Source organism: Ricinus communis, chromosome 4 (assembly GCF_019578655.1).
Source record: "Ricinus communis isolate WT05 ecotype wild-type chromosome 4, ASM1957865v1, whole genome shotgun sequence".
In the NCBI taxonomy this organism is placed as follows: domain Eukaryota; kingdom Viridiplantae; phylum Streptophyta; class Magnoliopsida; order Malpighiales; family Euphorbiaceae; genus Ricinus; species Ricinus communis.
In genome coordinates, this window is record NC_063259.1 from 20,920,250 (window position 1) to 20,944,402 (window position 24,153).

Here is a 24,153-nt window from a genome sequence, read left to right on the forward strand (position 1 = left end):
CACAAAGAAAAAACCCGATCTTCTATCAAAATGGAGATTTATTAACAAATTAGTTTTATTATAAGACGAGATTATACAATTTATTAATTAACTGTTTATTATATGTAATTAATAATATGTAATTTTTGGAATAAAAATATTTAATTATAAAATTATTCATTATTATATAAAAACGAATTTATTCTCATAAAATAATAGCTATAATTTCTACATAAAAATATTTATAAAAATAAAAAAAATTGTGGCCTGAGTAATTTATATTGCAAAAATAGTATTTACCTACTGCGGTTGTTTCTATATTATTATTCTAGGAAAAAGAAATTAAATGATTCAACTAGAAAATGATTGATTTTTAATTTTTTTGTTTAATATTCTTATTATTATTAGTATCTATATCTATATGTATTGTATACATTGAAGTGAAAACAGATTACGTGGAAAAACACTCCTAAAATTTAAATCTATAATTAGTGAAATAAAGTATATAAATCATTTAACTCAAATAATAATCTTTATACCCATACAGGTCGTCACTTTTGCTATTTTTTAGACATCAACTCAAACTCAAACCTGTTTTATTCGACATTGAATTGGCTGGAATTAGAGGTGAGACATCCTGAGCAATATGCACTCACTTCCGGAGAAGATCATCATCAGACTGGGAAGAAACACAGATGATTATAAGGCAGCAGAATCAAAGATAAATGAAACTGTGGAATCGGAGAAAGAGAAGGAACAAAAGCTGGACTAATGAATCTAAATCAAAACTGTATTAGCTTAACGAGTAGTTAGAAATATAATTCTTGGTATTAATACTTGCTTAGGTCTCTGAATATGCAGAAGATGTAAATTTGCTGGGAGTAAAACAGACATTGCTTTGCTGGGTTTTGCTCTGAAGAGTACAGTACTTGTGGGAATATAATTCTAATATCATGCTTGCTTTTCTTTTGAATAAAAGACTGTTAAGAAAGTGTTCTCATCAAATGTCAATGATGTTTCAATGGTGAGTCTGCCTGCAACTGTCTTTTTATGGCAGTTCTATATTTGATTATGTTGTGTGTTTGTCATAATCTTTCCAGTTATTTAGCAAGTTAGTTGTGTCAGGTTTTATATCAGGATTAGCAAATCAGGTGTCTTTTGTTATTTGCTTCAAGTATTGATTTCAACTTAGATTTTTTCAATTTTCACCTGAGTTGAAAATTTAGTTTCAATTCTATCCAATTATTCAAAATTGATATGAAAGGCAAGTTTCTTTTTGAACATTGCAAGCTGGGCATTTGCAGCTTAACGAGCTCGGACTTGAATTGGGGGGGAGAAATATTGTTGCATATGGTTGAAATTTATAAAAAAATTATTTTATTTAAAAAAAAAATAACAGATAACAAATTAAATAGAAATAATAAAATTAAAAATATATTTTAATTTATAAAGTATATTAACTTATTAATGTGAAATTCATTTGAAAATTCTATCTATTTTATTAGAATTTAATTTAGCTACAATCAATATTATACTAATTTAATTATATAAAAATTTAAATTAATTTATATTTTATTCATAACACATAAATATTTTAGAAATAAAATAAATTTTATGAATTTCAAAAAATATAATGTTTAATATATTTTTTTTAATATTTATATTAAAAATAATAATTGAACAAATATTTTAATCTCTCTGCTTTTAATTCAAATTTTAGGCTCCATTACATTCATTTTTTTCTGTATTTTATTTTAAATGTTAGCCTTTTTGAAAAATTGTCCTTTAGTCTAACCAATTATTTATTTTATGATACGATTAACCAATTTACTTTGTGATACGATCAATTATAGAATTAATAGTAAAAAGAGAATACTTAAATATGGCAGACATAATCTTTGAAGTATAGATTATAAGTTTAATTATAAAAAAATATCTTTAAAATTTAAAAAAAAAAAATCAATTAGAATAAATGAAGTTTGTAGCATAGATATACCAAAGTGTTGGTAGTTTTACAAATATAGAAACTAAGGAAATGTATATTTGTAGAGATTTTTTATTTTTATTTTAAAAAAAAAATTATAAAATTTGTAAGACATATTTAATTTATAAAATATTTTTTTATTTTTTACTTAGATAATATTTTAAAATATAAAAAATAAATTTAGAATAAATTTTGTGAAAATTCTTTTATTTTCATTTGAAAACAAATAATTTTTTATAAAGAAAAATATAAAAAATATAAATTTTTTTAGAAATTTTTAAATTTAATTATAATATTAAAATCTTAATTTTAATTTTGAAAAACATCACAGAAAAATATTATTTTTTATTTTTTATTTTTATTTAAAATTTTTATGGAAAATAGACATAAGTAAACAAAATCTAAAATTTCATTATTCTATTAAATATTAAAATGAAAAGTTCGTAACTAAACTTTAATAAAAGTTCGTAACTAAATCTTATGAATTAAATTATCTAATACTATTTAAATTTTAGAGATAAAGATTAATTCTTGAAAAAGCAGTACCAATTAACTGACATTTTCAATGATTTTTTGTTGAACAGATATATTATCAATGATTTAAATTTAAAATTAATAGATTTATAAACTCATATATACGGTTAGATTCTAAGAAATGACCGACGGTTGGGATAATCTTCTTTTCGTATATATATTTGAGTGAGGATCCTATTTTGTAAATTGGATAAATTTTAGGGCTTTTGGGTAATTATCTAACAATTGAATTAGCAAAAATATAAAAAAGAAAAAAAGTCCGTTGCTTATAGAACAGCAGAACTGCAGAAGGATCTTGAAATAAAATTCTAAATCTGCAGATCTAACAAAAATAAAATCAGTAGAAAGGAAGAATGGCAGCACCAGATCACCTCTTCACTCTACGAAACAACTTCTACTTGGGAGCTTATCAGGCTGCTATCAACAGCAGCGACATACCTAATCTTTCTCCAGACGACGTCGTAGAGCGTGATTGCATTGTTTATCGCTCTTACATTGCCCTTGGGAGCTATCAGGTTTCAACCCCTTTCCATTTTCTTCTGTTTATTTTATTTTTTGAACTCTAATTTGTGCTTCTTTATTAAATCAAAAAAATAATTGTTATTATTATTATTATTATTTTGTTTTGCAGTTGGTGATCAATGAGATCGACGATTCTGCGCCTACTCCTCTTCAAGCAGTGAAATTGTTGGCTTTGTATCTCTCTAGCCCTTTAAATAAGGTTTAATTGTGCTCGATCTCTAGCAATTTAATTTTTTCATTTCATGATTTGTTTTGTTTTGAAGTATGAGATCTGAGTCTGATTGTGTTTTTATTTTATTAGATTAATTTATGGTTCTTTTGTTTGGTTTGATTGGTAAGCGCTTCAAATTGAATTGGGATTTGTATATTGACTCTGGATCTACTGGTTTGAGTTTGGTTTTGGCAGTGTTTGATTTTTTAATGTGTCATTTTGGAATTGGCTTAGCATGCATAAAGAGAGATTTCGATTTTATTTATACCCTTTAATTTATGGGCCAAATCCCGGTTGGTCCTTTTTTCTATTGTGAATGTAAATTGTAATGAAAATGTGATTGGCATTATTTAGACTAAATCATGTGAATTTAATAAATTTTGATTCGTTTCAGAAGCTTCTCTTTTTGTTCAATTGAAAGAATGGAGTTCTAAGAACTTATGAGCTTTCCAACAGTGAGAATATACTAGAATGCAATGGAATTGAATTAGATTTTGGTTAAAAAATTAAAGAAGATGTGTAGTTAGTTATTATTTGCTTTCTTCTGCATGCTTTCTACTTCTTCAACGATTCTGCATTTTGATTACCAGTATAACCAAGAGAAAATGATATTAGGTTTGAAAGTCTAACTGTATATTATAATAATTTGGAACCTCGAGAGATGTATAGTTTAGCACTGCAGTAACTGGTTTCGAATTGTTCAGGAGTCCACTATTTCAAGTTTGAAAGGGTGGCTAGCTGATTCAACCTATGCAAATAATGCTACTTTGAGGCTGATTGCTGGAACCATATTCATGCACGAAGAAGACTATAATGAGGCTCTTAAACACACCAATGCTGGAGGAACCATGGAATTGTAAGTTCAATTTTGGCTTAGACTTTGTAATTATAGATATCTGCAAATCCATCCCTACAATGTTTAGCTTTTTCTTTGTTCTTATTCATTCTTAGAAGTGCCACTACTCAAACATTTATATTTTGTTGCTGTTAATCTGTTCTTCTGCAATGGTTGGTTGTTTGAGTCCTGAATCTTACAATCTGCATTGGGAATCAAGCACTTCCCTGACTATGCTACTAATTAGGAATTCTTCGGTGCATTTAGTACACTTTTGCTGGTCATGCCCTCAATCTCTTTACTCCTTATTGTCCTTGTTGAAGGATTAAAACGACTAGAGTTTTTGCATGGCTAGTTAGCTATTTCTAGTAGATTGATGAAGCTGATTGAAAAAGGAATTATATAGAGTTATGTGTCTAACTCTAGGGAAGGCATACTTAAAGGAGTATGGCTCCAAGCTTAGTAAGCTCTTTTGCTCAAACTAAATTCTTGGTTTCAGCCAAGTGACAGTAAAGAAAATGTAATGTGTTTGCTCATACTAAATTTATGGTTTGGAATAAGAGCTGTCAAGAAAATGCAACGTGTTTGGTTGTTGTGCTGAGCTATACAACAAGTGTTTTACATAAAGTGATTGGAGCAATCTGGGATTTGAATGGGAGTGTGTTCTCTTTCAATAATGAGTTTTTTGGGACATCATCTTAGTGTTTTCCAAGAAAAATGAAGAAAACGGTTAAAGTGCCAATTTACCCCCTGAACTTGGAGTCAATGGGCAATTAGCTCATATTTTAATTTCCTGGCCAATTTACTCAGCAACTTGGCAAAAATAGTCAATTCAGCTCAATCAAATTATTTAGTCAATACAAAATTCAATTTGGTCCTTTAACTTTATACTAAATATCAAGTTTTATAAAAGTAACTTTTTATCAAGCTAGAGTAAAATTAAATAATTATAGTGCAATCTACTATAATTATCTAATAAAAATAATTAAATAATATATTTAATTAAAAAACGTAAATTAAATATTATTACCAAACTCATACAAGATTATGCTTTTATAAATTTAGAACAAAATCTTACATTTTAGCAATATTTAGTCTTAGTTTCTAATAGAAGAATAATAATTTAATAATTTTTCAGTCTCAAATTTGGTTTAGATCTTGACCTGAAGAAAGCGGAACATCTATAAAATCATTTAATGTAATATTACCAAAACTTATTTGAAATATTTTTTTATAATTTTCTAAATTATTTATATGACCATCGGGTGAAGATCTCAAATACTAATTAAATCATTACTTTATTAAAAACTAAAACTAAATATTGTTACAATATAAGATTTTATTCTATTTTTGTAAAAGCATAATCTTATATCAGTTCGATAATATTATTTAATTTAAATTTTTTAATTAAAAATATTATCTAATTATTTTATTAAATCATATGAATAAATTGCGTTAAAATTAAAGAATTTACTTTAACTCAATAAAAATCCATCTTTATATAATTTGACATTCAGTATGAAGTTCAAGGACCAAATTGAACTTTTCGTATTGAGTAAGTCTTCTAATTGGGTTGAATTGACTATTTTTGCCAAGTTGCTGAGTAAAGTGACTAGAAAATTAAAATCTGAGCTGATTGCCCGTTGATTCCAAGTTCAGGGGGCAAATTGGCATTTTAGTTGTAAGAAAACTGATATGTCCTGTGTCTAAAGTTGTAAAGATATTTGTGTATGAAAACAAGTTTCAGGATAAATAATCATAGAGTTGCTTTAGCATTGTGCATGGATTAAACATCGTGTTTCTTTTTCAGGCATGCTTTGAATGTCCAAATATTCCTCAAGATGCACAGGTCAGATTTTGCAGAGAAACAGCTGAGGCACATGCAGCAGATCGATGAGGATCACACACTGACTCAACTTGCAATGGCATGGTTGAACCTGGCAGTTGTATGTGAAATTGTTTGTCATTGTAATTGTTACAAGGCATTGACAATATTCTAATAATCTATTATTGTGCAATTCAGGGTGGTGCAAAGGTAAAGGAAGCAAATCTCATCTTCCAAGATTTCTCCGAGAAGTATCCTATGACAAACTTGATCTTGAATGGGAAGGCAGTTTGTTTCATGCACATGGCAAACTTTGATGATGCTGAAACATTGTTACTTGAAGCGCTAAACAAGGCAAGTTAGAATTAATGAACTCTCTCTCTCTCTCTCTCTCTCTCTATAATTGGTAACTTCATGGCTTGTTTGCTTACCCATCTCTTTGACATATATTTACAGCTGTTAGTGGGTATAATACTGTAGCACATGCATAATTGGTGCTTGTATGCAGATTTTGTGATTTGTGTAAACATATACCTAAATTGTACAGTTTGTTGTCAATTTATTGCCATATGATTCTCTCTACTGTTTATGCCTTCATCACCTAGTTCCAAAAGTTCAATTCAATGTATAATTTTTTTTCTAAATTAAAAGTGAGTAGGGTTTTTGTTTTTAAACTGGCATAGGATGCAAAGGATCCAGAGACTTTAGCCAATCTGATAGTGTGCAGTCTACACCTCGGTAAACCCTCTTCACGCTATCTCAGGTAAAGTATCTATTCATGCTCTCCAAATTTATCCCATTTTCATGTTAGATTGTGAATAACGGAAATGGAAATGCTTCTTGAAGCCAAACACCTTTATAAATGCTCGTACGGAACATGAAATAAAAAGATGCATGATGGATAAGTCCAGCTGGTCATTTAGTGTGCTTATTCTTTTTGTGGTGCAGCTATAGTGATGAACTATTTTCCTGACACTGGCAAATAAAAAGAAACATTTATGACCTGCATGTGTGTAAAATAACTACAAAAGGAAACACCTGACAATTAGTTTTGAACAACATATCAGTTGCTTTGCTTATCCACATGTGATCGAAGTCACCTTGGGCATGATAACTGGCTTTTGTTGAAAGCATAACTGGGTTAATTTCATATCGACCCATGTGGTTAGGCTTCGAACTAACCGACCAAATCAAAGCTTTTCATTTGCCTGATACCTCTTGGATGCATGCATGTACTAGAGCTCCTGGTGTAATATTGTAGTGGGAAATGACTTCCTTCTTCTAACGATTGTTTTGCAGCCAATTGAAACTTTCTCATCCAGACCATATGCTTGTTAGACGCTCATCATCTGCTGAAGAGAATTTCGAAAGAGCAGTCCAATCAGTTGCTTGATATGGCATTTAGTTTTTGGAGAACAGCATTGTTTCACCTTGGTTACAGCTGTTCTCGTCCCGGTTGTGTAGACCTTACTACGAATATACAATTTTTCAGGGGAAAGAGTAATTGATATATCAAATGTTTGTACTGATCTCATTTTTGTTGTCATGGTTTTCAGTATTTGTTGCATAAATTTTTAAGGGGACATGCATCCTTTCCATTATCATTCCGCTTCTCCTATTATTACTAAACCTGAGAGAACTCTGGAAGCTTTTCAAAAATCTGGATTTGCATTCTATTTCAGAAGATTGTATTTGCTTATAAATAACGCTTTCAGAAATTCTTTCAGTTCGTTGTCGTTTCTCCTTTTTGAAATCTGGTGGAAAAGTAGAAAAAGAAAGAAAATAAGAAAAAAAGGAAAAGTACAGTAGAATATCTGGGGGTTACATTTTCTTTTCCTTTTTATCATTTTGAGCATGTGGTCTTAGTCTTTGTTTTTTCACTTTATTACTTTTTGATTAATATCATTATCATTTTTATTAATATAATAAAATTATTATATAGTTTATTGTACAATTAATTGTAATAAATTATCAATTAAAAGTATTATCATGCATTTTTAGTTGAATAAGAAAATAAGCTGAAATAGATTTTAAGACAATTCTATTAGTTAGTTTAATAGCATTTAATTGCTCAGGAAAAAGTTTAATAGTATTTTATAATTATTATAAAAAATAAAAATATTAGTTAGGATGGTTTGAAATGGAAAAGGAAATTAATGATAAAAAGTTATATATTAATAAATAAAAAAATGTTTAATTACATTTTTTATATTTTCTCCTAAAAATGATTACGTGGAGCAAGAACTAATTTAGCAATCGATTTCCTTTAGAAAAACAAAAAAAAAAACTACTTTAACAATCAAGATTTGTATTTTTCTTTTTGGCCCTTTTGGTACTTGGAGAAAGTAAATTTATGAAATCTTATTATCATCGTGGCAATAAATAGTGAATTTATGGAAGTATTTTATTAAATTCCTGAATTTTACGTATAATTAGATAAATATATAAAATACATAACAATATATATAAGATATACATTATACTTCCAAATTATTAATATATAAATAAAATGATATATATATAATATATATGTCTAATATATATTTAAATTAAAAATGACGGTGTTCTATAGATATAACTTTATATCTTTCTTATTTAATAATTAATATAAAATATTAAAAAGTATATATTCATATATCAAAACTGAACCCGCTTGATCATTCTAGAAGGAAAAGAATAAAAAAAATAAAAGAAAGACGCTAAAGTTACAAATTTGGTATTTAAATTTTTTCATCTTTTCTATATTAGTTCTAAATTATTTTTATTCAATTAAGTTTTTGAACATGCTAAAAATGTTCAATGTAGTATTTTTAACCAGTTTCACACTTTATTTGACTTATTTTGAATAGTAAATTGATTTGAATACTTTTTTTTTAAATTAATATTATATATTTTTTATATTTTTTATTTTTTTATTTTTATCCATTTTCAACACTATTTTTTTAAATTCATTTATTTCTCAAAAGATTAAAAGAAAAAATAAGAATTATTTTATTTTTTTATTCATTTAAATATAAATTAAAAAAATTAAATTTTATTTATTTATTCTTATACATTCACCTCAAAAGTTAAAAATAAGATATATTCTTTTACCTTAAAACTATTAAAAGAAGAAAGAGAATGGTATTAAATATTCTAAGAAGATAAATTTTAGAGATCAAAGATGATGAGTAAATATATTTTTTTAAATGAATAAAAATTAAAATAATTTAATCCAACATTTATTTCAGTACTAAAAGAAAATTTTATAAAAGCATAAGAAAATAAAAGAATTTAAGAGAAAAGAAAAAAATTATAAATAAGAATAAATAAAAATATTTAGATCATTTTATGTATAAAATAAAATAAATTATTATTTTAATTTATAAAATTTGTAAGAGATATATAATATAATATATATATTAATAAATTTATATATTTGAATAAAAATAATAATAATTAAAATTGCAAAATATAAAAAATCTAATAGTTAAAAGATACTAAAAATTTATAATTATTCCTTGCGTTACAGTATAATTCAGGTTCCGTTATCGAGTGTTGAGCAGACCAATGGCCTAAAAACCAAAACAAGTCCACATATTTCAGCTGACTTAACAAAAAAAAAAAAAAAAGGCTCATTCTATGATCATGGTCAGTTAACAATAATGGAGTTGATTCAGTTTGCTACTAGTTCACGTTCTCTATCTGTTCCTGTCCTCAATTCTTACTGCAACAAAAACAACAAGGAGAAGGAATGTGGTGAGTTTGTTAACTTCACAAGCACAAGCAGAATCAGAATCAGAATCAGAAGCAGATGCTATTACTCTGTAGTCACTAAAGCCGCTAGAAGGGATGAGGTGGAGACTGCGGTGGTCGTTGATAAACCTAAGTTTCGGAGATATCAAGTCTCCGAGGGTCATCCGGCGCCGTTTGGTGCAACTATTGCTGACGGTGGAGTTAATTTCGCTATTTATTCTTCCGATGCTGTTTCCGCTTCTCTCTGTTTGATTTCTCTCGATGATTTGACTCAGGTGAAGTTAGCATCTCGCTCTCTTTTTTCTTTTTCTTCTTTTAAATTATTTTACATACTGTATATATATATTAGAAAAAAGAATGAAAATTACTAATGTAACATTTGGTGATGCAGAATCGAGTTAGTGAGGAGATAGCTCTTGATCCAGTAAGGAATAGAACAGGAGACATTTGGCATGTGTTTCTCAAAGGAGATTTTAAAGATACGTTGTATGGTTATAGATTTGATGGAGTTTTATCTCCTCATGATGGACATTATTTTGATTCTTCTCAAATTGTATTAGATCCTTATGCAAAAGTTAGTACTGTTTACCTTTTTCTTTTCTATTATGATTTTATTTTCATAACAAAAATTTAACAGGAGTTTTTATTGTTTAATTTTGTGTAGGCAGTAATAAGCAGAGGAGAATTTGGTGTTTTAGGACCTGGTGATAATTGCTGGCCTCAAATGGCTGGTATGATACCCTCTGCTTCTCAAGCTGAGGTACTCATTCATTTGCATAATTAAATCACTTGACTTGTCTTTTATTCAATGCCTTTATTGTTAACCATACTAAGTTTTGCAATGAATTTCTGCACAATACAATGTGTTTGGAGTGAAAAGAATTGCTTGGCAAGTAACTATCCAGTTAAGAAAATGTATTCGCGAAATGAATTGATTCTTTAGAACCTGTTTTCTTTGTTTGGCTTGGATACCAATGTAATAATTTGGAATACATACATGCACATACAGACACACATATAAACATATAAACACAGGCACAATTGAGCTTGGTTGGTTTTAAATATAGATTGGATTACAAAAGTAAACCACTGTTTCAGGTTCAATTATGCTTGATTGATGTAAACATTCCAAGTCTCATTGTTGATATGCTTATGGAGTAGAAACCAAATTAAGTTGACTAATCCTCATTTGTTTTTTCAAATGATTGTTTCAGACTTTGCTTTAAATTTCTTGCAATTTAATTGCTTTACATTTTGTTTTACTATACTTATATTTGTGATATTTAGTCAATTTTCTTTCTGGTCTGACTTCTTATTTGGTATTTTTTATATCGAATTTGGACATTATGCAATTGGTTATTGCTTGAATGTGATATTAAGAATTTAGCGTTTTTATATTTGCAGTTTGACTGGGAAGGAGATTTACCATTAAAATATCCCCAGAAAGATCTAGTGATATACGAAATGCATGTTCGAGGTTTTACACGGCACGAATCGAGCAGGACTGAATTCCCAGGGACATATCTCGCTACTGTCGAAAAGCTTGATCACTTGAAAGTAGGTTCTGATGTACTTCTATCATGACACTTCCTTGGAAATTAATTACTTAATGATAAGAAAAGAGGAGCAGTATAAATACTTTTATTTCCTAAAGCTAACTGCTATCAATCTCATTATGCATCCTGTATATTCTTGACAACACCTACAACTGAGAAAGAGGCATGTATTATCGTCCACTTATCATTTCCATAATTTGGTTTTTCAAATTTGACCGAAAATCCTTTATAGCTTGATGTAAGATTCCATCCAATACTAGGTTAAGTTGAGATACATCAACGCACTGACCAGGGTTTGTGCAAGGCATACTCTTCCGCATCTTGGGAAGCCTTTTCCTTTTACCCCCTTCTTTATGAACGAGTAATATAATTTTCCCATGTCATTTTTTAAGTCTAATACTACTTTGCAAATTAAAGCATTCTCATTTCTCCAGAAATTGCAATTATTTGAAGTATAGACTATAAAGTTCTCATTATCTAGCTATGCAGATAATGGTGAGTTTGTAAGAAATAGACCTGGACATAACTCAGAAAAGAGGAAGCAGCTGAATGTAATGCATATATAATAGATGCCCCCCCATTCAACCTTATTAATACCTTCCTTTGACATTGTACTCCTCCCATAACAAACGAAGCCATTGACCCTAGGTCTAAAGAGATCCAACTTCTAAGCTCACTTGCTTTGAACCATAATAGCCCTTAGACTTCTTGAAATTGGTTATCAAATTCAGATAGAAATTGGCCCAAGTCTGATGGACTTGCTTGGTCTTAATTACCTGCTTTATGCTTCAGTTTACCTTAATTGCCTTTCGTTGCTGAAAAGGGAAGAGATGGAACCTTCATCAAGTATCTTCTCTGATCCTAATATCTATGGTGGATTATTGTACTCTTTTCAGCTAATATCATCTGGATCTTTCCTTTTTTCATACGACAGAGAGAAAAGAACATTATTCATCCTTTTCAGACTATCGATCTTGTGGCCTTTGCGAGTTGCTTGAAATATGTGGATCTCTTTAATTCCTTAAGCATTGCAAATATGACCTGGGAATTCCCTTGAAATGAATGAAATATATATTGGTATTTTCCTGAAGGCTTTGATGATTTAATTGGAGTTGCTGCTGTGCATCTGGTCACAAATTATGTAAAGTTCTTCAATTTCTTATGGGCATTTACTGATTTTCCAGGAACTTGGTGTCAACTGTATAGAGTTAATGCCATGCCATGAGTTCAATGAGCTGGAGTACTACAGTTACAATTCTGTCTTGGGTGATTACAAGTATGGACACTTTGACTTTTGATGGTATTTTTTGGAGTAGCATGCGAGATTGATTAGCTGGTGAACATTTCAGATAATTCAATGTCAAATTTGCAGCCCATAATTTACCCAATTCTGAAGATATAGGCTGTCCAAATTTTAGATACTTTGACAATGAAAGATTGCAACTCTGTTTCGGTGCTGATTACTTCACGTCATTTGAATTGAATGCTATCTTATGATTATCTTTTCTTTGTTGTCTTTCTCCGTCAGCTGTATCTAAAACTAGATTGACTTCTCTTGCACTGTAGATAGTGAATATAATTCTTGGTCATACCATAATCAAATGTCCAATCTTCTTCTGCCGTCATCTAGAAAATCTGATCATTTGCAATTACTCTGTTTTTTGTTTTTTGTTATGCTGAAACATTATATTATTTTTCATGTAGAATTATGGCAAATGGGCTCTGTGTCCTGAGAACTTATTACTTGCTAGAAAATCTTCAGGCTTTAATTGATATTTGAACTCATTTTGTGAAATACTGCATCTCAATATTATTTTAGGTTTATGCTTGTGAACTTTTTTTTTCTCCAGCTATTTTAGAATAAGACCAAGCAAAAGTTCTTCTCTATTGATAGTATGTTCTGGAAGGTTGAATTCGTATTTATCTATTTTCTTATGTAAAACTAAAACAAAAGACATAATAACATGTTCAATTATGTATTTCAGATAAGAATCAACATGAATCTGACCAACAAACTCTTCCACATTCAACTTCTAACCTCATCTCTTGTCCAGGATGAACTTTTGGGGGTATTCAACTATCAATTACTTTTCTCCTATGACTAGATATTCTTCTGCTGGGACTCGTAATTGTGGTCGTGATGCAATTAATGAATTCAAGTTTCTTGTTAGAGAAGCACATAAACGAGGAATTGAGGTTGTAACTAGTTGCACTGTGATATAATTTTCTCTTGTGAGGTCTTCTGAAAATTATTATTCACTTGATCAGGTGATCATGGATGTTGTTTTTAATCACACAGCTGAAGGAAATCAGAAAGGCCCTATCTTATCTTTTAGAGGAGTTGATAACAGTGTCTATTACATGCTTGCTCCTAAGGTATAGTGCTTGAAATTATTGCAAGTTTTTTCTGATGTTAAAGAATCATTTTAATACGTGGTAAAACAATATGATGCTTTACTTGTAGATAATTGTCCAACAGATGATTCTAAAGCATGAATAAGAAACTATACACCTGCATTTTCTTTTTCCGAGAGATCCAATATCTTGGCTAGGATTTAGTCCAGAATAAGTTAGCATATTGATTCTGATTCGTTCATCCATTCTGGCCTTTCTTCCCCATTTAAGTTCTGGTGGGTCCTTTGCACCTTAACTTTTTTTCCATTGTTTTTCTAAAAGAAAAAAGAAATAATACTTGGATTTTTGTGATCCTTTTGGAGAGTGCAATTTCAGTGAGAAAATATTGTTAAATAGATTTCATACCTACTTTCTAGTGGTCCATTTAGTGACCGAGATTGATCTATATTTGGTACATCATGTTTCCATAACTTAACTAAATATGTCAAAATAAATTAAGCAGATTAATCTATATTAGTTTGTAAGCCATTTTAACCATGGGGTCAAACTGTTATTCAAGATGTGTCCGTTATTTAGAACTTGTGTGTATTATCACTGAGCTAAGTTTTATGTTATGCCATATCAGGGAGAGTTTTATAATTATTCAGGTTGTGGGAACACATTCAATTGCAACCATCCTATTGTGCGCCAATTTATATTGGACTGCCTAAGGTAATTGTATGAGAGCTCTCTATTCTCAAGTTAATCCAAATATTATATGGGGAAAAGGAAGAAAACATATCATTTTTTCTGTTGATATTTTCTGGTGTGATGTTACGTCCATTTCTAGACACTAATACTTTTAGATGGTGAAAATTGATTGGTAAATCATTAAACTTGCAGTTAAAACCATGCCTTAAGAACTATTTTAAATGTCAAAATGAAGGTGTTCACATGTTGCTTACGCGGTCCCTGACTTTCTATTTTTCCTTAAAATCTTATAAAAGTGTATCATATAGCCCTGCTTTATTACTTATGAAACATAATTAAAGTGGTAGCTTGCAATGGAATTTATACTGGAAATCTCTAACTTGCCATGGCTGCTAAGGAAGACATTTAAGCAAGGGATACTCCTCTAATGGAAATAAACTAAATTAAAGGAAATTCGATAAAATAATGCTTTTAATAATACTGATTTTCAGCTAAATATTCTCCTATAGAACAGGCAGAGAGACACAATAAGTCTCAAGAAAGTGTTTACTTGTATCAATATAGGTGGAGACTATAATTTAAAAAGATACTTCTCCTTTTTCCTAATAAAAGATCTAAAGTTCATTCTTTCTTGAATTGAAACTTTCTTGCTTTTGCTATTGTATGGGTTAGAAGTTATTGATATTGCTTTCTTGTGCTACAGATATTGGGTACTGGAAATGCATGTGGATGGCTTCCGCTTTGATCTTGCATCTATTATGACTAGGGGTAGCAGGTTGTTATTACAAAACTCAAGTATTCCATTTACCTGTAATACAATCAAGGGCATTTCAGTTTCTTATATAGTTGGCACTGTTTTCTTCTACAAGTCTTTGGGACGCAGTCAATGTTTTTGGGAATCCAATAGAGGGTGACTTGCTGACAACTGGCACCCCTCTTAGCAGCCCTCCATTGATTGACATGATAAGTAATGATCCAATACTTCATGGAGTAAAGGTATCATCTTTAGGTTTCTTTCATTAGTTTTTGTTTGAAACTTAGGTCTAATGAATTAAAAATTTCTTCCATATGTATCCTTTTGTGAACTTCATGAATTAAAGGTTTGTGAGGCACCGCTACTTTTCATGCCTTGCCTTCCATAAGTCGTGTTCCTAGGCAACTTTACACCTTCTGATGTTCTCACCTCACAGCTCCAGCTAGTAATGGTGTTTGCTCTAGGGACAGATGTGCCTTGTCCATTAGACATACTCCGGACACATCTTTATTAACTATATTCCTGACACAAAACTCAATTGTTTTCAAAGATTGTTGTATCAAGCTTCAACTTGTGCTCCATTTGTCTGTTCTAACCATAAAGTTGCTGGTTAACTTTACTCTTTTTATAGTTTGAACAACTTTGGATATTTCTTTTTTAATTTTTTTTTATCTTTCTTTTTTCTTAAATATAGGAACAAGTGTAGTGCTATTGCAGTCCTCAGGCATTTGCTTTTATATTCATATCTTGTTTGAAAAACCTAATTGCACACTTTCCATACCTCCCTCCGACACTTCCAATTTTATTGCTCATGTTATTCCGATGATCTATCTTCATCACTTCATCCTTGTCAAAAGATTCCTCGACGTTTAATGTTCTAATTTGTCGAGTGTAATTAGCATTTTTTTTATATATAATATCGCTAAGATTTTCTAAATGACTATCATCAAATAGCCCATCATAAAAGTTTCTCCCACCTTAATATTCTTCTCTTTCACTAATATCTTCTGTCACTTTATGCACCTGATTAGTCTTCCATTTCCTTTCCTAGTTCAGGCCAGATTTTGGACATCCTACACTTCTCATGCACCAAGCTTTTCATAAATCTTCTCCGATGACTTCTGCTTTAGCCTTCACTTACTGCCTCCTTCAGAACTCTTGTTTGCAAATGCACGAGTTCCAGTATATCCATTTCCTTGCTTTACTCGATCAATTATAGTTTTTTCACCTTTTGTTTTCGTTTTCCAACTTTATTTGTTGTTGTTTCTTCTTCTAGTATTTTCATGTAATGGGTTGTTCCCCATTATAATATGACCTGTATTTGTATCATAATTTACTGGTAGGTAGTCTCATTCATTTATATGCCATGATATTTAATTGGTCCTAACTTTTTTTGCCATCTTTTTTAAATAGCTTGTAGCTGAAGCATGGGACACTGGAGGCTTGTATCAAGTTGGTTCCTTTCCTCATTGGCAAATATGGTCAGAATGGAATGGGAAGGTTGGTTTCTGAATGCAGTGCTGATATCCAAAATCTGTTGGCTTTAAAGTCATTCCTTAAATGCTCTTCTGTTTCCTTAAACTCTATAGTCTTGAATTTGGCATAAGTTCTATGGGTTCTGCATTTACAGCAAGGTCATAAATAGTGCCTAACTGTCACTATCATTATCAAGATTATGATAACTATTCCATTGTTATTGGTGATTGTAGTTGTGGTCTAGAGTCTTTTTATTGCTTTAGAGTCAAGTTTAGATAACTTTTTCATGCTTTTTCAACTGTTCGTTACATTATTATTGTGAGCATTTTTCTTCTTTAATAATCAATAAAAGAATGCCTCAGGTTTTTAGCTTTCCCACTGCAAAGAACTTGGGGATGTAATCCTCACATTTTTCATGATTACTTGTGGACAGCATAAGATAATAAATAGGAATACCCACACCCATAGTGCCTTCTTCTACCAGAGGCATTTTCGAGAGGAATCTAGAGTCTAGAAAATTTGAAAATAAGTGGTTATATATACTAGTCTTGGCCAAAATGAAATTTAAAAAGTTATATTGATCTCTTCTCAGAGTGTTCACCTTCATAGTGTCTTCAACCTCAACATATATACAATTCTTAGTTTTGACACCTATGGCTTTTTCCTTTATTAATCTGTAATTTTTCTTTTAAATTTCTTCCAAGGTCCTTGAACTGACAGAAATTCCCAATCCAGCATATTTTTTTCTGTTGGAAGCAACTTAGGTATGATTAAGGATCTTCTTTCAACTTACATATGTTTTAAGAATCTCCCTATTCAATGTTGCACTCTCAACATTTACATTCTCTTTTTAGACTCTAAAACGTAAAATGGTCCATAATCTCTCTGGTCAAACTGTCAACTATAAATAAATGAGTTTACTTTCGTATATGAATTTGAAGAATGGGGAAAATTTACAAAGGAGAGAAGAGTGAGAACAAGAGGGAAAAAGTGTGACTGCAAGAGCTCGGAGAAAAAGGAATTTTTTTTGCTTTATCTTTTATTATTTTCTACCATTTTTTTATTATGATAAAACTGCAATCTCCTAGAATTAAGTTTGACCATACTCTTGGAACATTTTTATGCATTTGCAATTTTTGAGTAAGATGTTCTCCCAAGTTAATTCATCTTTTCTCTCTCCTTTTCTTTTATCAATTCTAGTATCGGGATGTTGTGAGGCAGTTCATCAAGGGTACAGATGGCTTTTCTGGGGCTTTTGCAGAATGCCTATGTGGGAGCCCTAATCTATATCAGGTATGCCTTTATAGTGTTTAGTCTTTCTAGCATGTCAGTTACATTTTCTACTGATTTCACTATCTGCCAGTCTGGCCCTCTTTGTCTATTTACTTATCGTTTTTACTTATATCTTACATCTGTTTGAATGAAAAACTTATATTGGATTCTATCGAGTCTCAACCTATATTTACTTGGATCTTTCCTTGCTAAAATCTTCTGCAATAACTCTACTAACATTGTTTTTAGTTTAAATGAATTATTGATGATCCACTTGCCCCGAGATGACCTGGCCATGTGAGCTCAATTTTTATGGATAGGACATGTTGCTGGCCACTCCAAATAAATGAGAACTCTACTAACTTTGTTTTTGGTTGAAATGAATTCCATAAAATTTATAGAATTCATTTGCAAATCCTAAGTTTATGTATTTGGTTGAATTGAAAGTTCATTTAAAATTCTACTTAATTAAATGTATGGAATTGGTTATAACTAATTAAATTTTGTAAAATATGTAGAATTTCCAAATAAATTCTAGATCAATAAGCAAATATATTTTATAAAATCAAAATACCCCTTTCAACTTTACCGTTTTATTTTATTTTTTCTTTCATTTTTCTTTTATATCTTCCCTCTATGGATTCTTATGGTGATTATATTTGAAAAAAAATATTCATTTCATTTAAAGTGAATTCTATAGTTATTATTTAACACACCAAAAGAGGTATTCGTTTGCAAATGGATTTTTTTTTAAATCTGTTTGCAAATTAAATGAATTCCTTAATGGATTTTAACCATAGTGTAAATATATATTACTCATACCCTAGCACCTGGGCATGTTTACGCCTCTATACTAGCTTTTGAATCTATGTGATGTCTTCTAACATGCTATATAATCAAACAAATCATGGTATTTTCCAAATTATGTGCTGCAACATTGTAATCATGGTTTCTAAACAAATCAATGAATCAGGAAGGAGGAAGGAAGCCATGGAACAGCATCAATTTCATATGTGCGCATGATGGTTTTACTTTGGCTGATTTGGTGTCCTATAACAACAAAAATAACTTGGCCAATGGGGAAGACAACAATGATGGGGAAAGTCATAACAACAGCTGGAACTGTGGTCAGGTAAATTTAGTTATGATGGTTTCTAGGCTTGCCTAACTCCTATTGTTACCTTGAGTGGGAAGGTTATCATTTTCGTTTTCCTTGGCCTTCTATAATATGTATGAGGTTTAGGCACTGGAAAATGCCAAAATGTTTCTGGAGTTCACTGTTTTATTGAGTGTTTGGATGGAGACAAATGCATCCGTTTTAAAAAATCAGAATGTTTTCTTTAATTTGTTGTGTTGGTCAACGTGTTTTCTGGGGATCTGTGTGCATGCATGCTTCTGGAGCTTTTGGAGGATCTTCAAGTGTTATTCTACATAATTAGATGAAATTTGCATTTTTACTCTGTTTTCTTTATCTTCTTTCCTTGTACTTGTATGGCCTGCATACTCTTATCATGATTTTTCATGCAAGGTTACCCAATTTTGGCTGCAGCAAGTGAACAAGACACAAAAGAATAAGATTATGTGGCACTGCGACTCTTCCTTGTGTTTACACCTTAGAAAAAATTGGGCTATTGCATTCTGTTCTCTTTTAATTAAATTAGCAGAACACAGTTTATTTTGCTTGCTTATTCATGTTTACTCATTATGTTCATCAAATTACCACATAGGAAGGAGAGTTTGCAAGCATTTTAGTGAAGAAGTTGAGGAAACGACAAATGCGAAATTTCTTTGTCTGTCTCATGGTTTCGCAAGTAAGGTTCAGTTTGTACTCTCTTATATTAAAATTGAGATTATTTATGGTTTCTTGTAGCCCATTGACTGAAGATATTTGAGTAATGATAAGTTTTGGGCTAAAAATATTAAAGTTACATTTCTTTTTATTTCCATCAAATTTTGTAATGTATATAATTAATATTCTAAATATAATTAGGTATTTTCAGAAATAAAGATTAAATTTGAATAATAAATGTTGTATGTCGAGGAAAATTAACATATTATATTTATGTGTTCCATATTTATAAGATAAAAATATGTATTTATATTCAGGGAAATTCAGGGTGGGATCATGGAGTGGCTGCTTAAACCCACCCTGTCCTGGCTAGGGTATGGTTCCCATCTTATTTCCATCCCTATTAGTAAACAAACTGAGCTTGATTTTTTCTCTGACCAGGGTGTTCCGATGATATATATGGGGGATGAATATGGCCATACAAAAGGAGGAAACAACAATACATATTGCCATGATAACTATGTGATCTTCTGCTCCCTACTACTGTACTGAAATTTCGCCAGAAAGTCGTAATTCTGTGGACTAATTTTCTGCTTGGTGCAGATCAACTACTTTCGGTGGGATAAGAAGGAAGAGTCCTCATCAGACTTCTACAGATTTTGCCGCCTGATGACCAAATTCCGTCAGTGAGTGTTAAACATAATTTTCTGCTTATGCAGTTTTTTTTTCCTTGGCTACTTCTCCCATGTATAATGTGAGCTTTGATCTTGCAGTGAATGTGAGTCCCTTGGTTTGAATGACTTCCCGACAGCAGAGAGGTTACAGTGGCATGGCCATTCTCCTGGAATGCCAGATTGGTCTGAGACAAGCCGATTTGTGGCCTTTACACTGGTATGCTCTCTTACTGTTGATCATTGCACAAACACCCACCTGGACTTCTACTATGCAGTGCCATATTCTTATTAAACTGCTTTTGTTTCCAAAATTCAATTTCATGCATTGACTCAGCAAAGCGCTTAAGCAGTGGAGATTAAAAAGAAAATTACTTTTGGCTTTAAAATGCATTAATAATTATGGACATAGTTCAACATAACTTTGTATTAATGGGATTGTCCATGAAACAGAAAGAAGAATGTGTTTATATTCAATCAGAGCCTCCTTGGTGCAGTTCAACAATTCTTACATAATATGAGAGCATGTATATAGTTATAGTAGAGATATGTGAAACCAGAGGTTTATGATTAAAGAAGAAAAGTTAAAAAGTTCTAAAATTTTCTACTGTTTCTCTATAAAATATAGAGGTTTTTTTGCAGCAGGTTTGTTAGAATGTCTTAAGAAGATAATTTTCTTCTCGCTGCCACTTCTCTCAAGTTGAAGCAATAACCTTGCAAAGAAAATTGATATGAAGAGAAGTTTGTCTTGACATTTAACTAAGGCTAGGATGGGTGGGGTTATCCGTGTTGCCATCTTCTTGGATTGAGCTTGGAGACTTGAGTTACAAATAATATAGTACTTCATAAATGGTCATCTTTCTGAATAAATGGATGCCTCTCTTGCATCCCAAATGGCTAAATCTATGCGACTTTTCTTATGGTTTCAAAATCAGTGCTTGATGCTTTAAATCATAAAATTTTCAATAATTGACTAATACTGGATTGCTATTATAATCGCTCTAGTGTCTTGGCCATTAAAGTTCATGGCAATTGACTGATACCATAGTTGCTCAAGTGTCTTGGCCATTTTCTATTAGCTTCTGCATATTCTTAAATTCTTTCTGCTGAAATCACCTGTTTTTGATAGCCGGTGCTCAGCACTGGCTCTTGCTGCTGCAATTAACTCCTGCTGCGTATATATGAGGTGGACTCAAATTACAGAGTACTGTTTTCAATTCAGTTCAAAAGTTTTTTGCAAGCCTGGAATTATAGGAACGCCGTCTTCATAAGCTGATAACTTTTTTCTTCTTCCTTTTGTTTGCTTCAGAGTTCCTTACCTGTTAAATTGTCATAAATATTTTGTGTGGCCGGCCGACAATCTTGCGTGCTATTACCTCTAGCTTCTTGAGCTCGAGGCTAATTCATGATTCAATGCCCTTTTTGTTCTTTTGTATTTTTTTCCGGGGGCGGGCGCTTGTTGTTAGTTAACATCAATTATTTTTGTGTCCTCTGATCCAGAATGACTCGGTAAAAGGAGAGATCTATGTGGCCTTCAACGCTAATCATTTGCCGGTTACCATCGCCCTGCCAGAACAGCCAGGATACAGATGGCAGCCTTTGGTAGACACTGGCAAGCCTGCACCATTTGACTTCTTTTCCAGCGACATTCCTGACAGAGACATTGCTTATAAACAGTATGCTCATTTTCTTGATGCAAATTTGTACCCTATGCTTAGTTACTCTTCCGTAATCCTCACCCTTTCTCCAGACGATATTGCTTAAGCCTGGAACACAATTCGAAAGTTCTGCTTCAATATCAGCCGTACATATTTTTTCGAATTTCTGGGAAACCATTCATGGAGCCTAGTGCTATCTAAATTTACAATTCAGTTACTGTAATGGGAAGATAAAGCATGGAGTGAAAAACAGTTGCTATATTCTCAGTTAACTTTATTTCCCAAGTTACAAAATAAGGTAATATTTTGTTTGAGAGATTCAAAATATTTTGCAAATCCATTATGGATTTGGGAAATGTTTCCTGTTTGGGTTAAAAAATATATAAAATCATGAATTGTTTAAAATCCCATATCTACCAAAATGATGAATTTTAAAAGTCCAGGAGCTGGAATTTTGCTAAATCGCTCAAATAAGAGATTTATTCAATTTTTAAGGATCTTTCTTTTGAAAAAGAAAAAATATAATGGAACAAGTCTCACTCTTATCTTTTTTTCACTTCCCTTTTGATTTCTTTTTCTAAAACGCTTCCACGCCTAAAGCATGCTCTCGCTCCTCCCCTTTCTCCCAAATATGCAATCAAAATAAGGTTATATTTGGTAGAATGCGATGAAGCATGGAGTTACTATTAAAAATATATGTTTTATTATTTTTTTTATTAATAATTTTTTAATATAATATAATAATAAAAATATTGTGTAATTAATTATTTTTAATTTCATGTAATGTTTAATATACAAAAAAAAGTTATCTAGTCACGATTATTTATAATAATATTTATTTATTTTATTTTTTATTTTTATCAATTAATTTAAACACTTCCAATCGGTGATCAAATTCCGGTGATCGGTGATTGGATTTCCGCGATCGATAATTTTTTAATATAACTTTATTATTATTTTTAAATAATTTATTTTTATATTTTATTTTTATATTAATTATTATAAATAAATTAAATATTTAAATAAATTATAATTACATTATTATTATTTTTTATTAAATACGATATTCATTACTAAATTAATTATATTAAATTTTATTACTTAAATTATATTTATGCGTGCCCTAATTGTTTTCTCCATGTGCACATTTTCTCATAACAAAATTATGATATAACTGAAAGCGTGATGCGTGCATGAATAGCATTTTATATGATTGAATTGTTATCTGGTAATCGGTACTTATGTTATGAATAAGTAGAACTAATGTCAATGGGAAATTGTCTCCTACATGAAAACAATAACAAACTAAATTATTACATAACTAAGCAATTTTACTACTAAATTATTATATAAATAAATAAATAAATAATTGTCAGAAAGATAAACAATTGGAGTAAATTTAAATCATTATACATAAATAAATGCCTATTGTTTGTATATATACCTAAAGTAAGAGCCCATGTTATATGAGGACCAAAGACGGCCTAGTGTAAGCCCATTTCCTAGATACTCGTCTCCTTTATTCATAGCCGATTCTAGTTCTGCTGCTGCTGCCCGAGAGACATGAGCTCCTCACTCACAACATGCTGTCCTCCAGTATCAAGGAAGTAGATTTCAATCCCGATTTTTTAAAAACATGTTCTAAAAAATCGAATGGAAAGCACTCGTCGACGCCGCAAGAACCATGGGATACGCCGAGTTGCCGGAAGCGGCGAAATCGTCGAGGAGTTCATGAGGAATTTCCATCACGCGTAAGTTTCCTGTTAATAAAGATAAAGGGTTTGCCCTGAAACTGGTCGTAAGTTTCCTGTTAATAAAGGGATTCCTAATATGCTTCTTCAAGAAGATGAGGTGTATTAGATTAGGGTTTTGGTTGTTTTGAAGGAGATTTGGGTTTTTTCTTTTTGTGGTTTAGAAATTTGAGTAACGGATTTTCATGTATCCAAGTCTAAATATATATTTGAAGGTGTTTTTCTTTTCCTATGATTATAAGCTTCACTGCAACTGTTTTTAATGATACTATCCACAATATAATTTGCATTTCTTTTAATAATTATATGATTATAACAATAATGGAGTTGATTCAGTTTGATTTTGTGTTATTTTAAATTTAAATATATTAAAATACTGCAAAAACTATTTATTAAATATTTTAAAGTTCTAACAGATGAATCTTTTTCATCATTTTATTTCAATCATTTTTTACAAGCTTAACAGGACAAGGGTGCCTTTAAAAGATTCTTGTAATTCAAGAAAACAGGCCTTTAGAGGTTCTGAAAGGTCAGCAGCACTGCAAAATAGAATCAA

General features: G+C 30.8%; 2 protein-coding genes across 3 annotated transcripts; both read left to right on the top strand.

Moving 5' to 3' along the window:
- The first annotated feature begins 2,728 nt into the window (after positions 1 to 2,728).
- On the top strand, positions 2,729 to 7,424 carry LOC8283922 (coatomer subunit epsilon-1). The gene is made up of 7 exons (XM_002529853.4): positions 2,729 to 3,012; positions 3,129 to 3,218; positions 3,935 to 4,086; positions 5,876 to 6,011; positions 6,089 to 6,244; positions 6,574 to 6,653; positions 7,190 to 7,424. Exons 1-7 carry the CDS (start codon positions 2,851 to 2,853, stop codon positions 7,281 to 7,283), a joined length of 870 nt encoding a protein of 289 aa, XP_002529899.1. The 5' UTR covers positions 2,729 to 2,850; the 3' UTR covers positions 7,284 to 7,424.
- Positions 7,425 to 9,401: 1,977 nt separating this feature from the next.
- Positions 9,402 to 22,118, top strand: LOC8283923 (isoamylase 1, chloroplastic). Of its 2 annotated transcripts, XM_048373009.1 has the most exons (18): positions 9,402 to 9,900; positions 10,017 to 10,199; positions 10,290 to 10,385; positions 11,030 to 11,182; positions 12,366 to 12,457; positions 13,236 to 13,377; positions 13,450 to 13,557; positions 14,162 to 14,247; positions 14,930 to 15,001; positions 15,096 to 15,222; positions 16,394 to 16,480; positions 17,657 to 17,749; positions 18,702 to 18,860; positions 19,456 to 19,539; positions 19,959 to 20,039; positions 20,121 to 20,203; positions 20,291 to 20,408; positions 21,689 to 22,118. In XM_048373009.1, the coding sequence occupies exons 1-18, from the start codon at positions 9,535 to 9,537 to the stop codon at positions 21,950 to 21,952; spliced, it is 2,394 nt and encodes a 797-aa protein (XP_048228966.1). In that variant the 5' UTR covers positions 9,402 to 9,534; the 3' UTR covers positions 21,953 to 22,118. The 2 variants fall into 2 exon arrangements, with proteins under 2 accessions (XP_048228966.1, XP_048228967.1); XM_048373010.1 differs by lacking the exons at positions 12,366 to 12,457; positions 13,236 to 13,377.
- Positions 22,119 to 24,153: the final 2,035 nt, after the last annotated feature.

Coding starts and splice junctions, on each gene's coding strand:
- LOC8283922 (XM_002529853.4), top strand. CDS start 2,851: ATGGCAGCACCAGATCACCTCTTCACTCTACGAAACAACTTCTACTTG. Junction 6,012..6,088: donor CATGGTTGAACCTGGCAGTT/GTATGTGAAATT, acceptor TGTGCAATTCAG/GGTGGTGCAAAGGTAAAGGA. Junction 6,245..6,573: donor TACTTGAAGCGCTAAACAAG/GCAAGTTAGAAT, acceptor AAACTGGCATAG/GATGCAAAGGATCCAGAGAC.
- LOC8283923 (XM_048373009.1), top strand. CDS start 9,535: ATGGAGTTGATTCAGTTTGCTACTAGTTCACGTTCTCTATCTGTTCCT. Junction 10,200..10,289: donor TATTAGATCCTTATGCAAAA/GTTAGTACTGTT, acceptor AATTTTGTGTAG/GCAGTAATAAGCAGAGGAGA. Junction 19,540..19,958: donor TCTGTCTCATGGTTTCGCAA/GTAAGGTTCAGT, acceptor TTCTCTGACCAG/GGTGTTCCGATGATATATAT.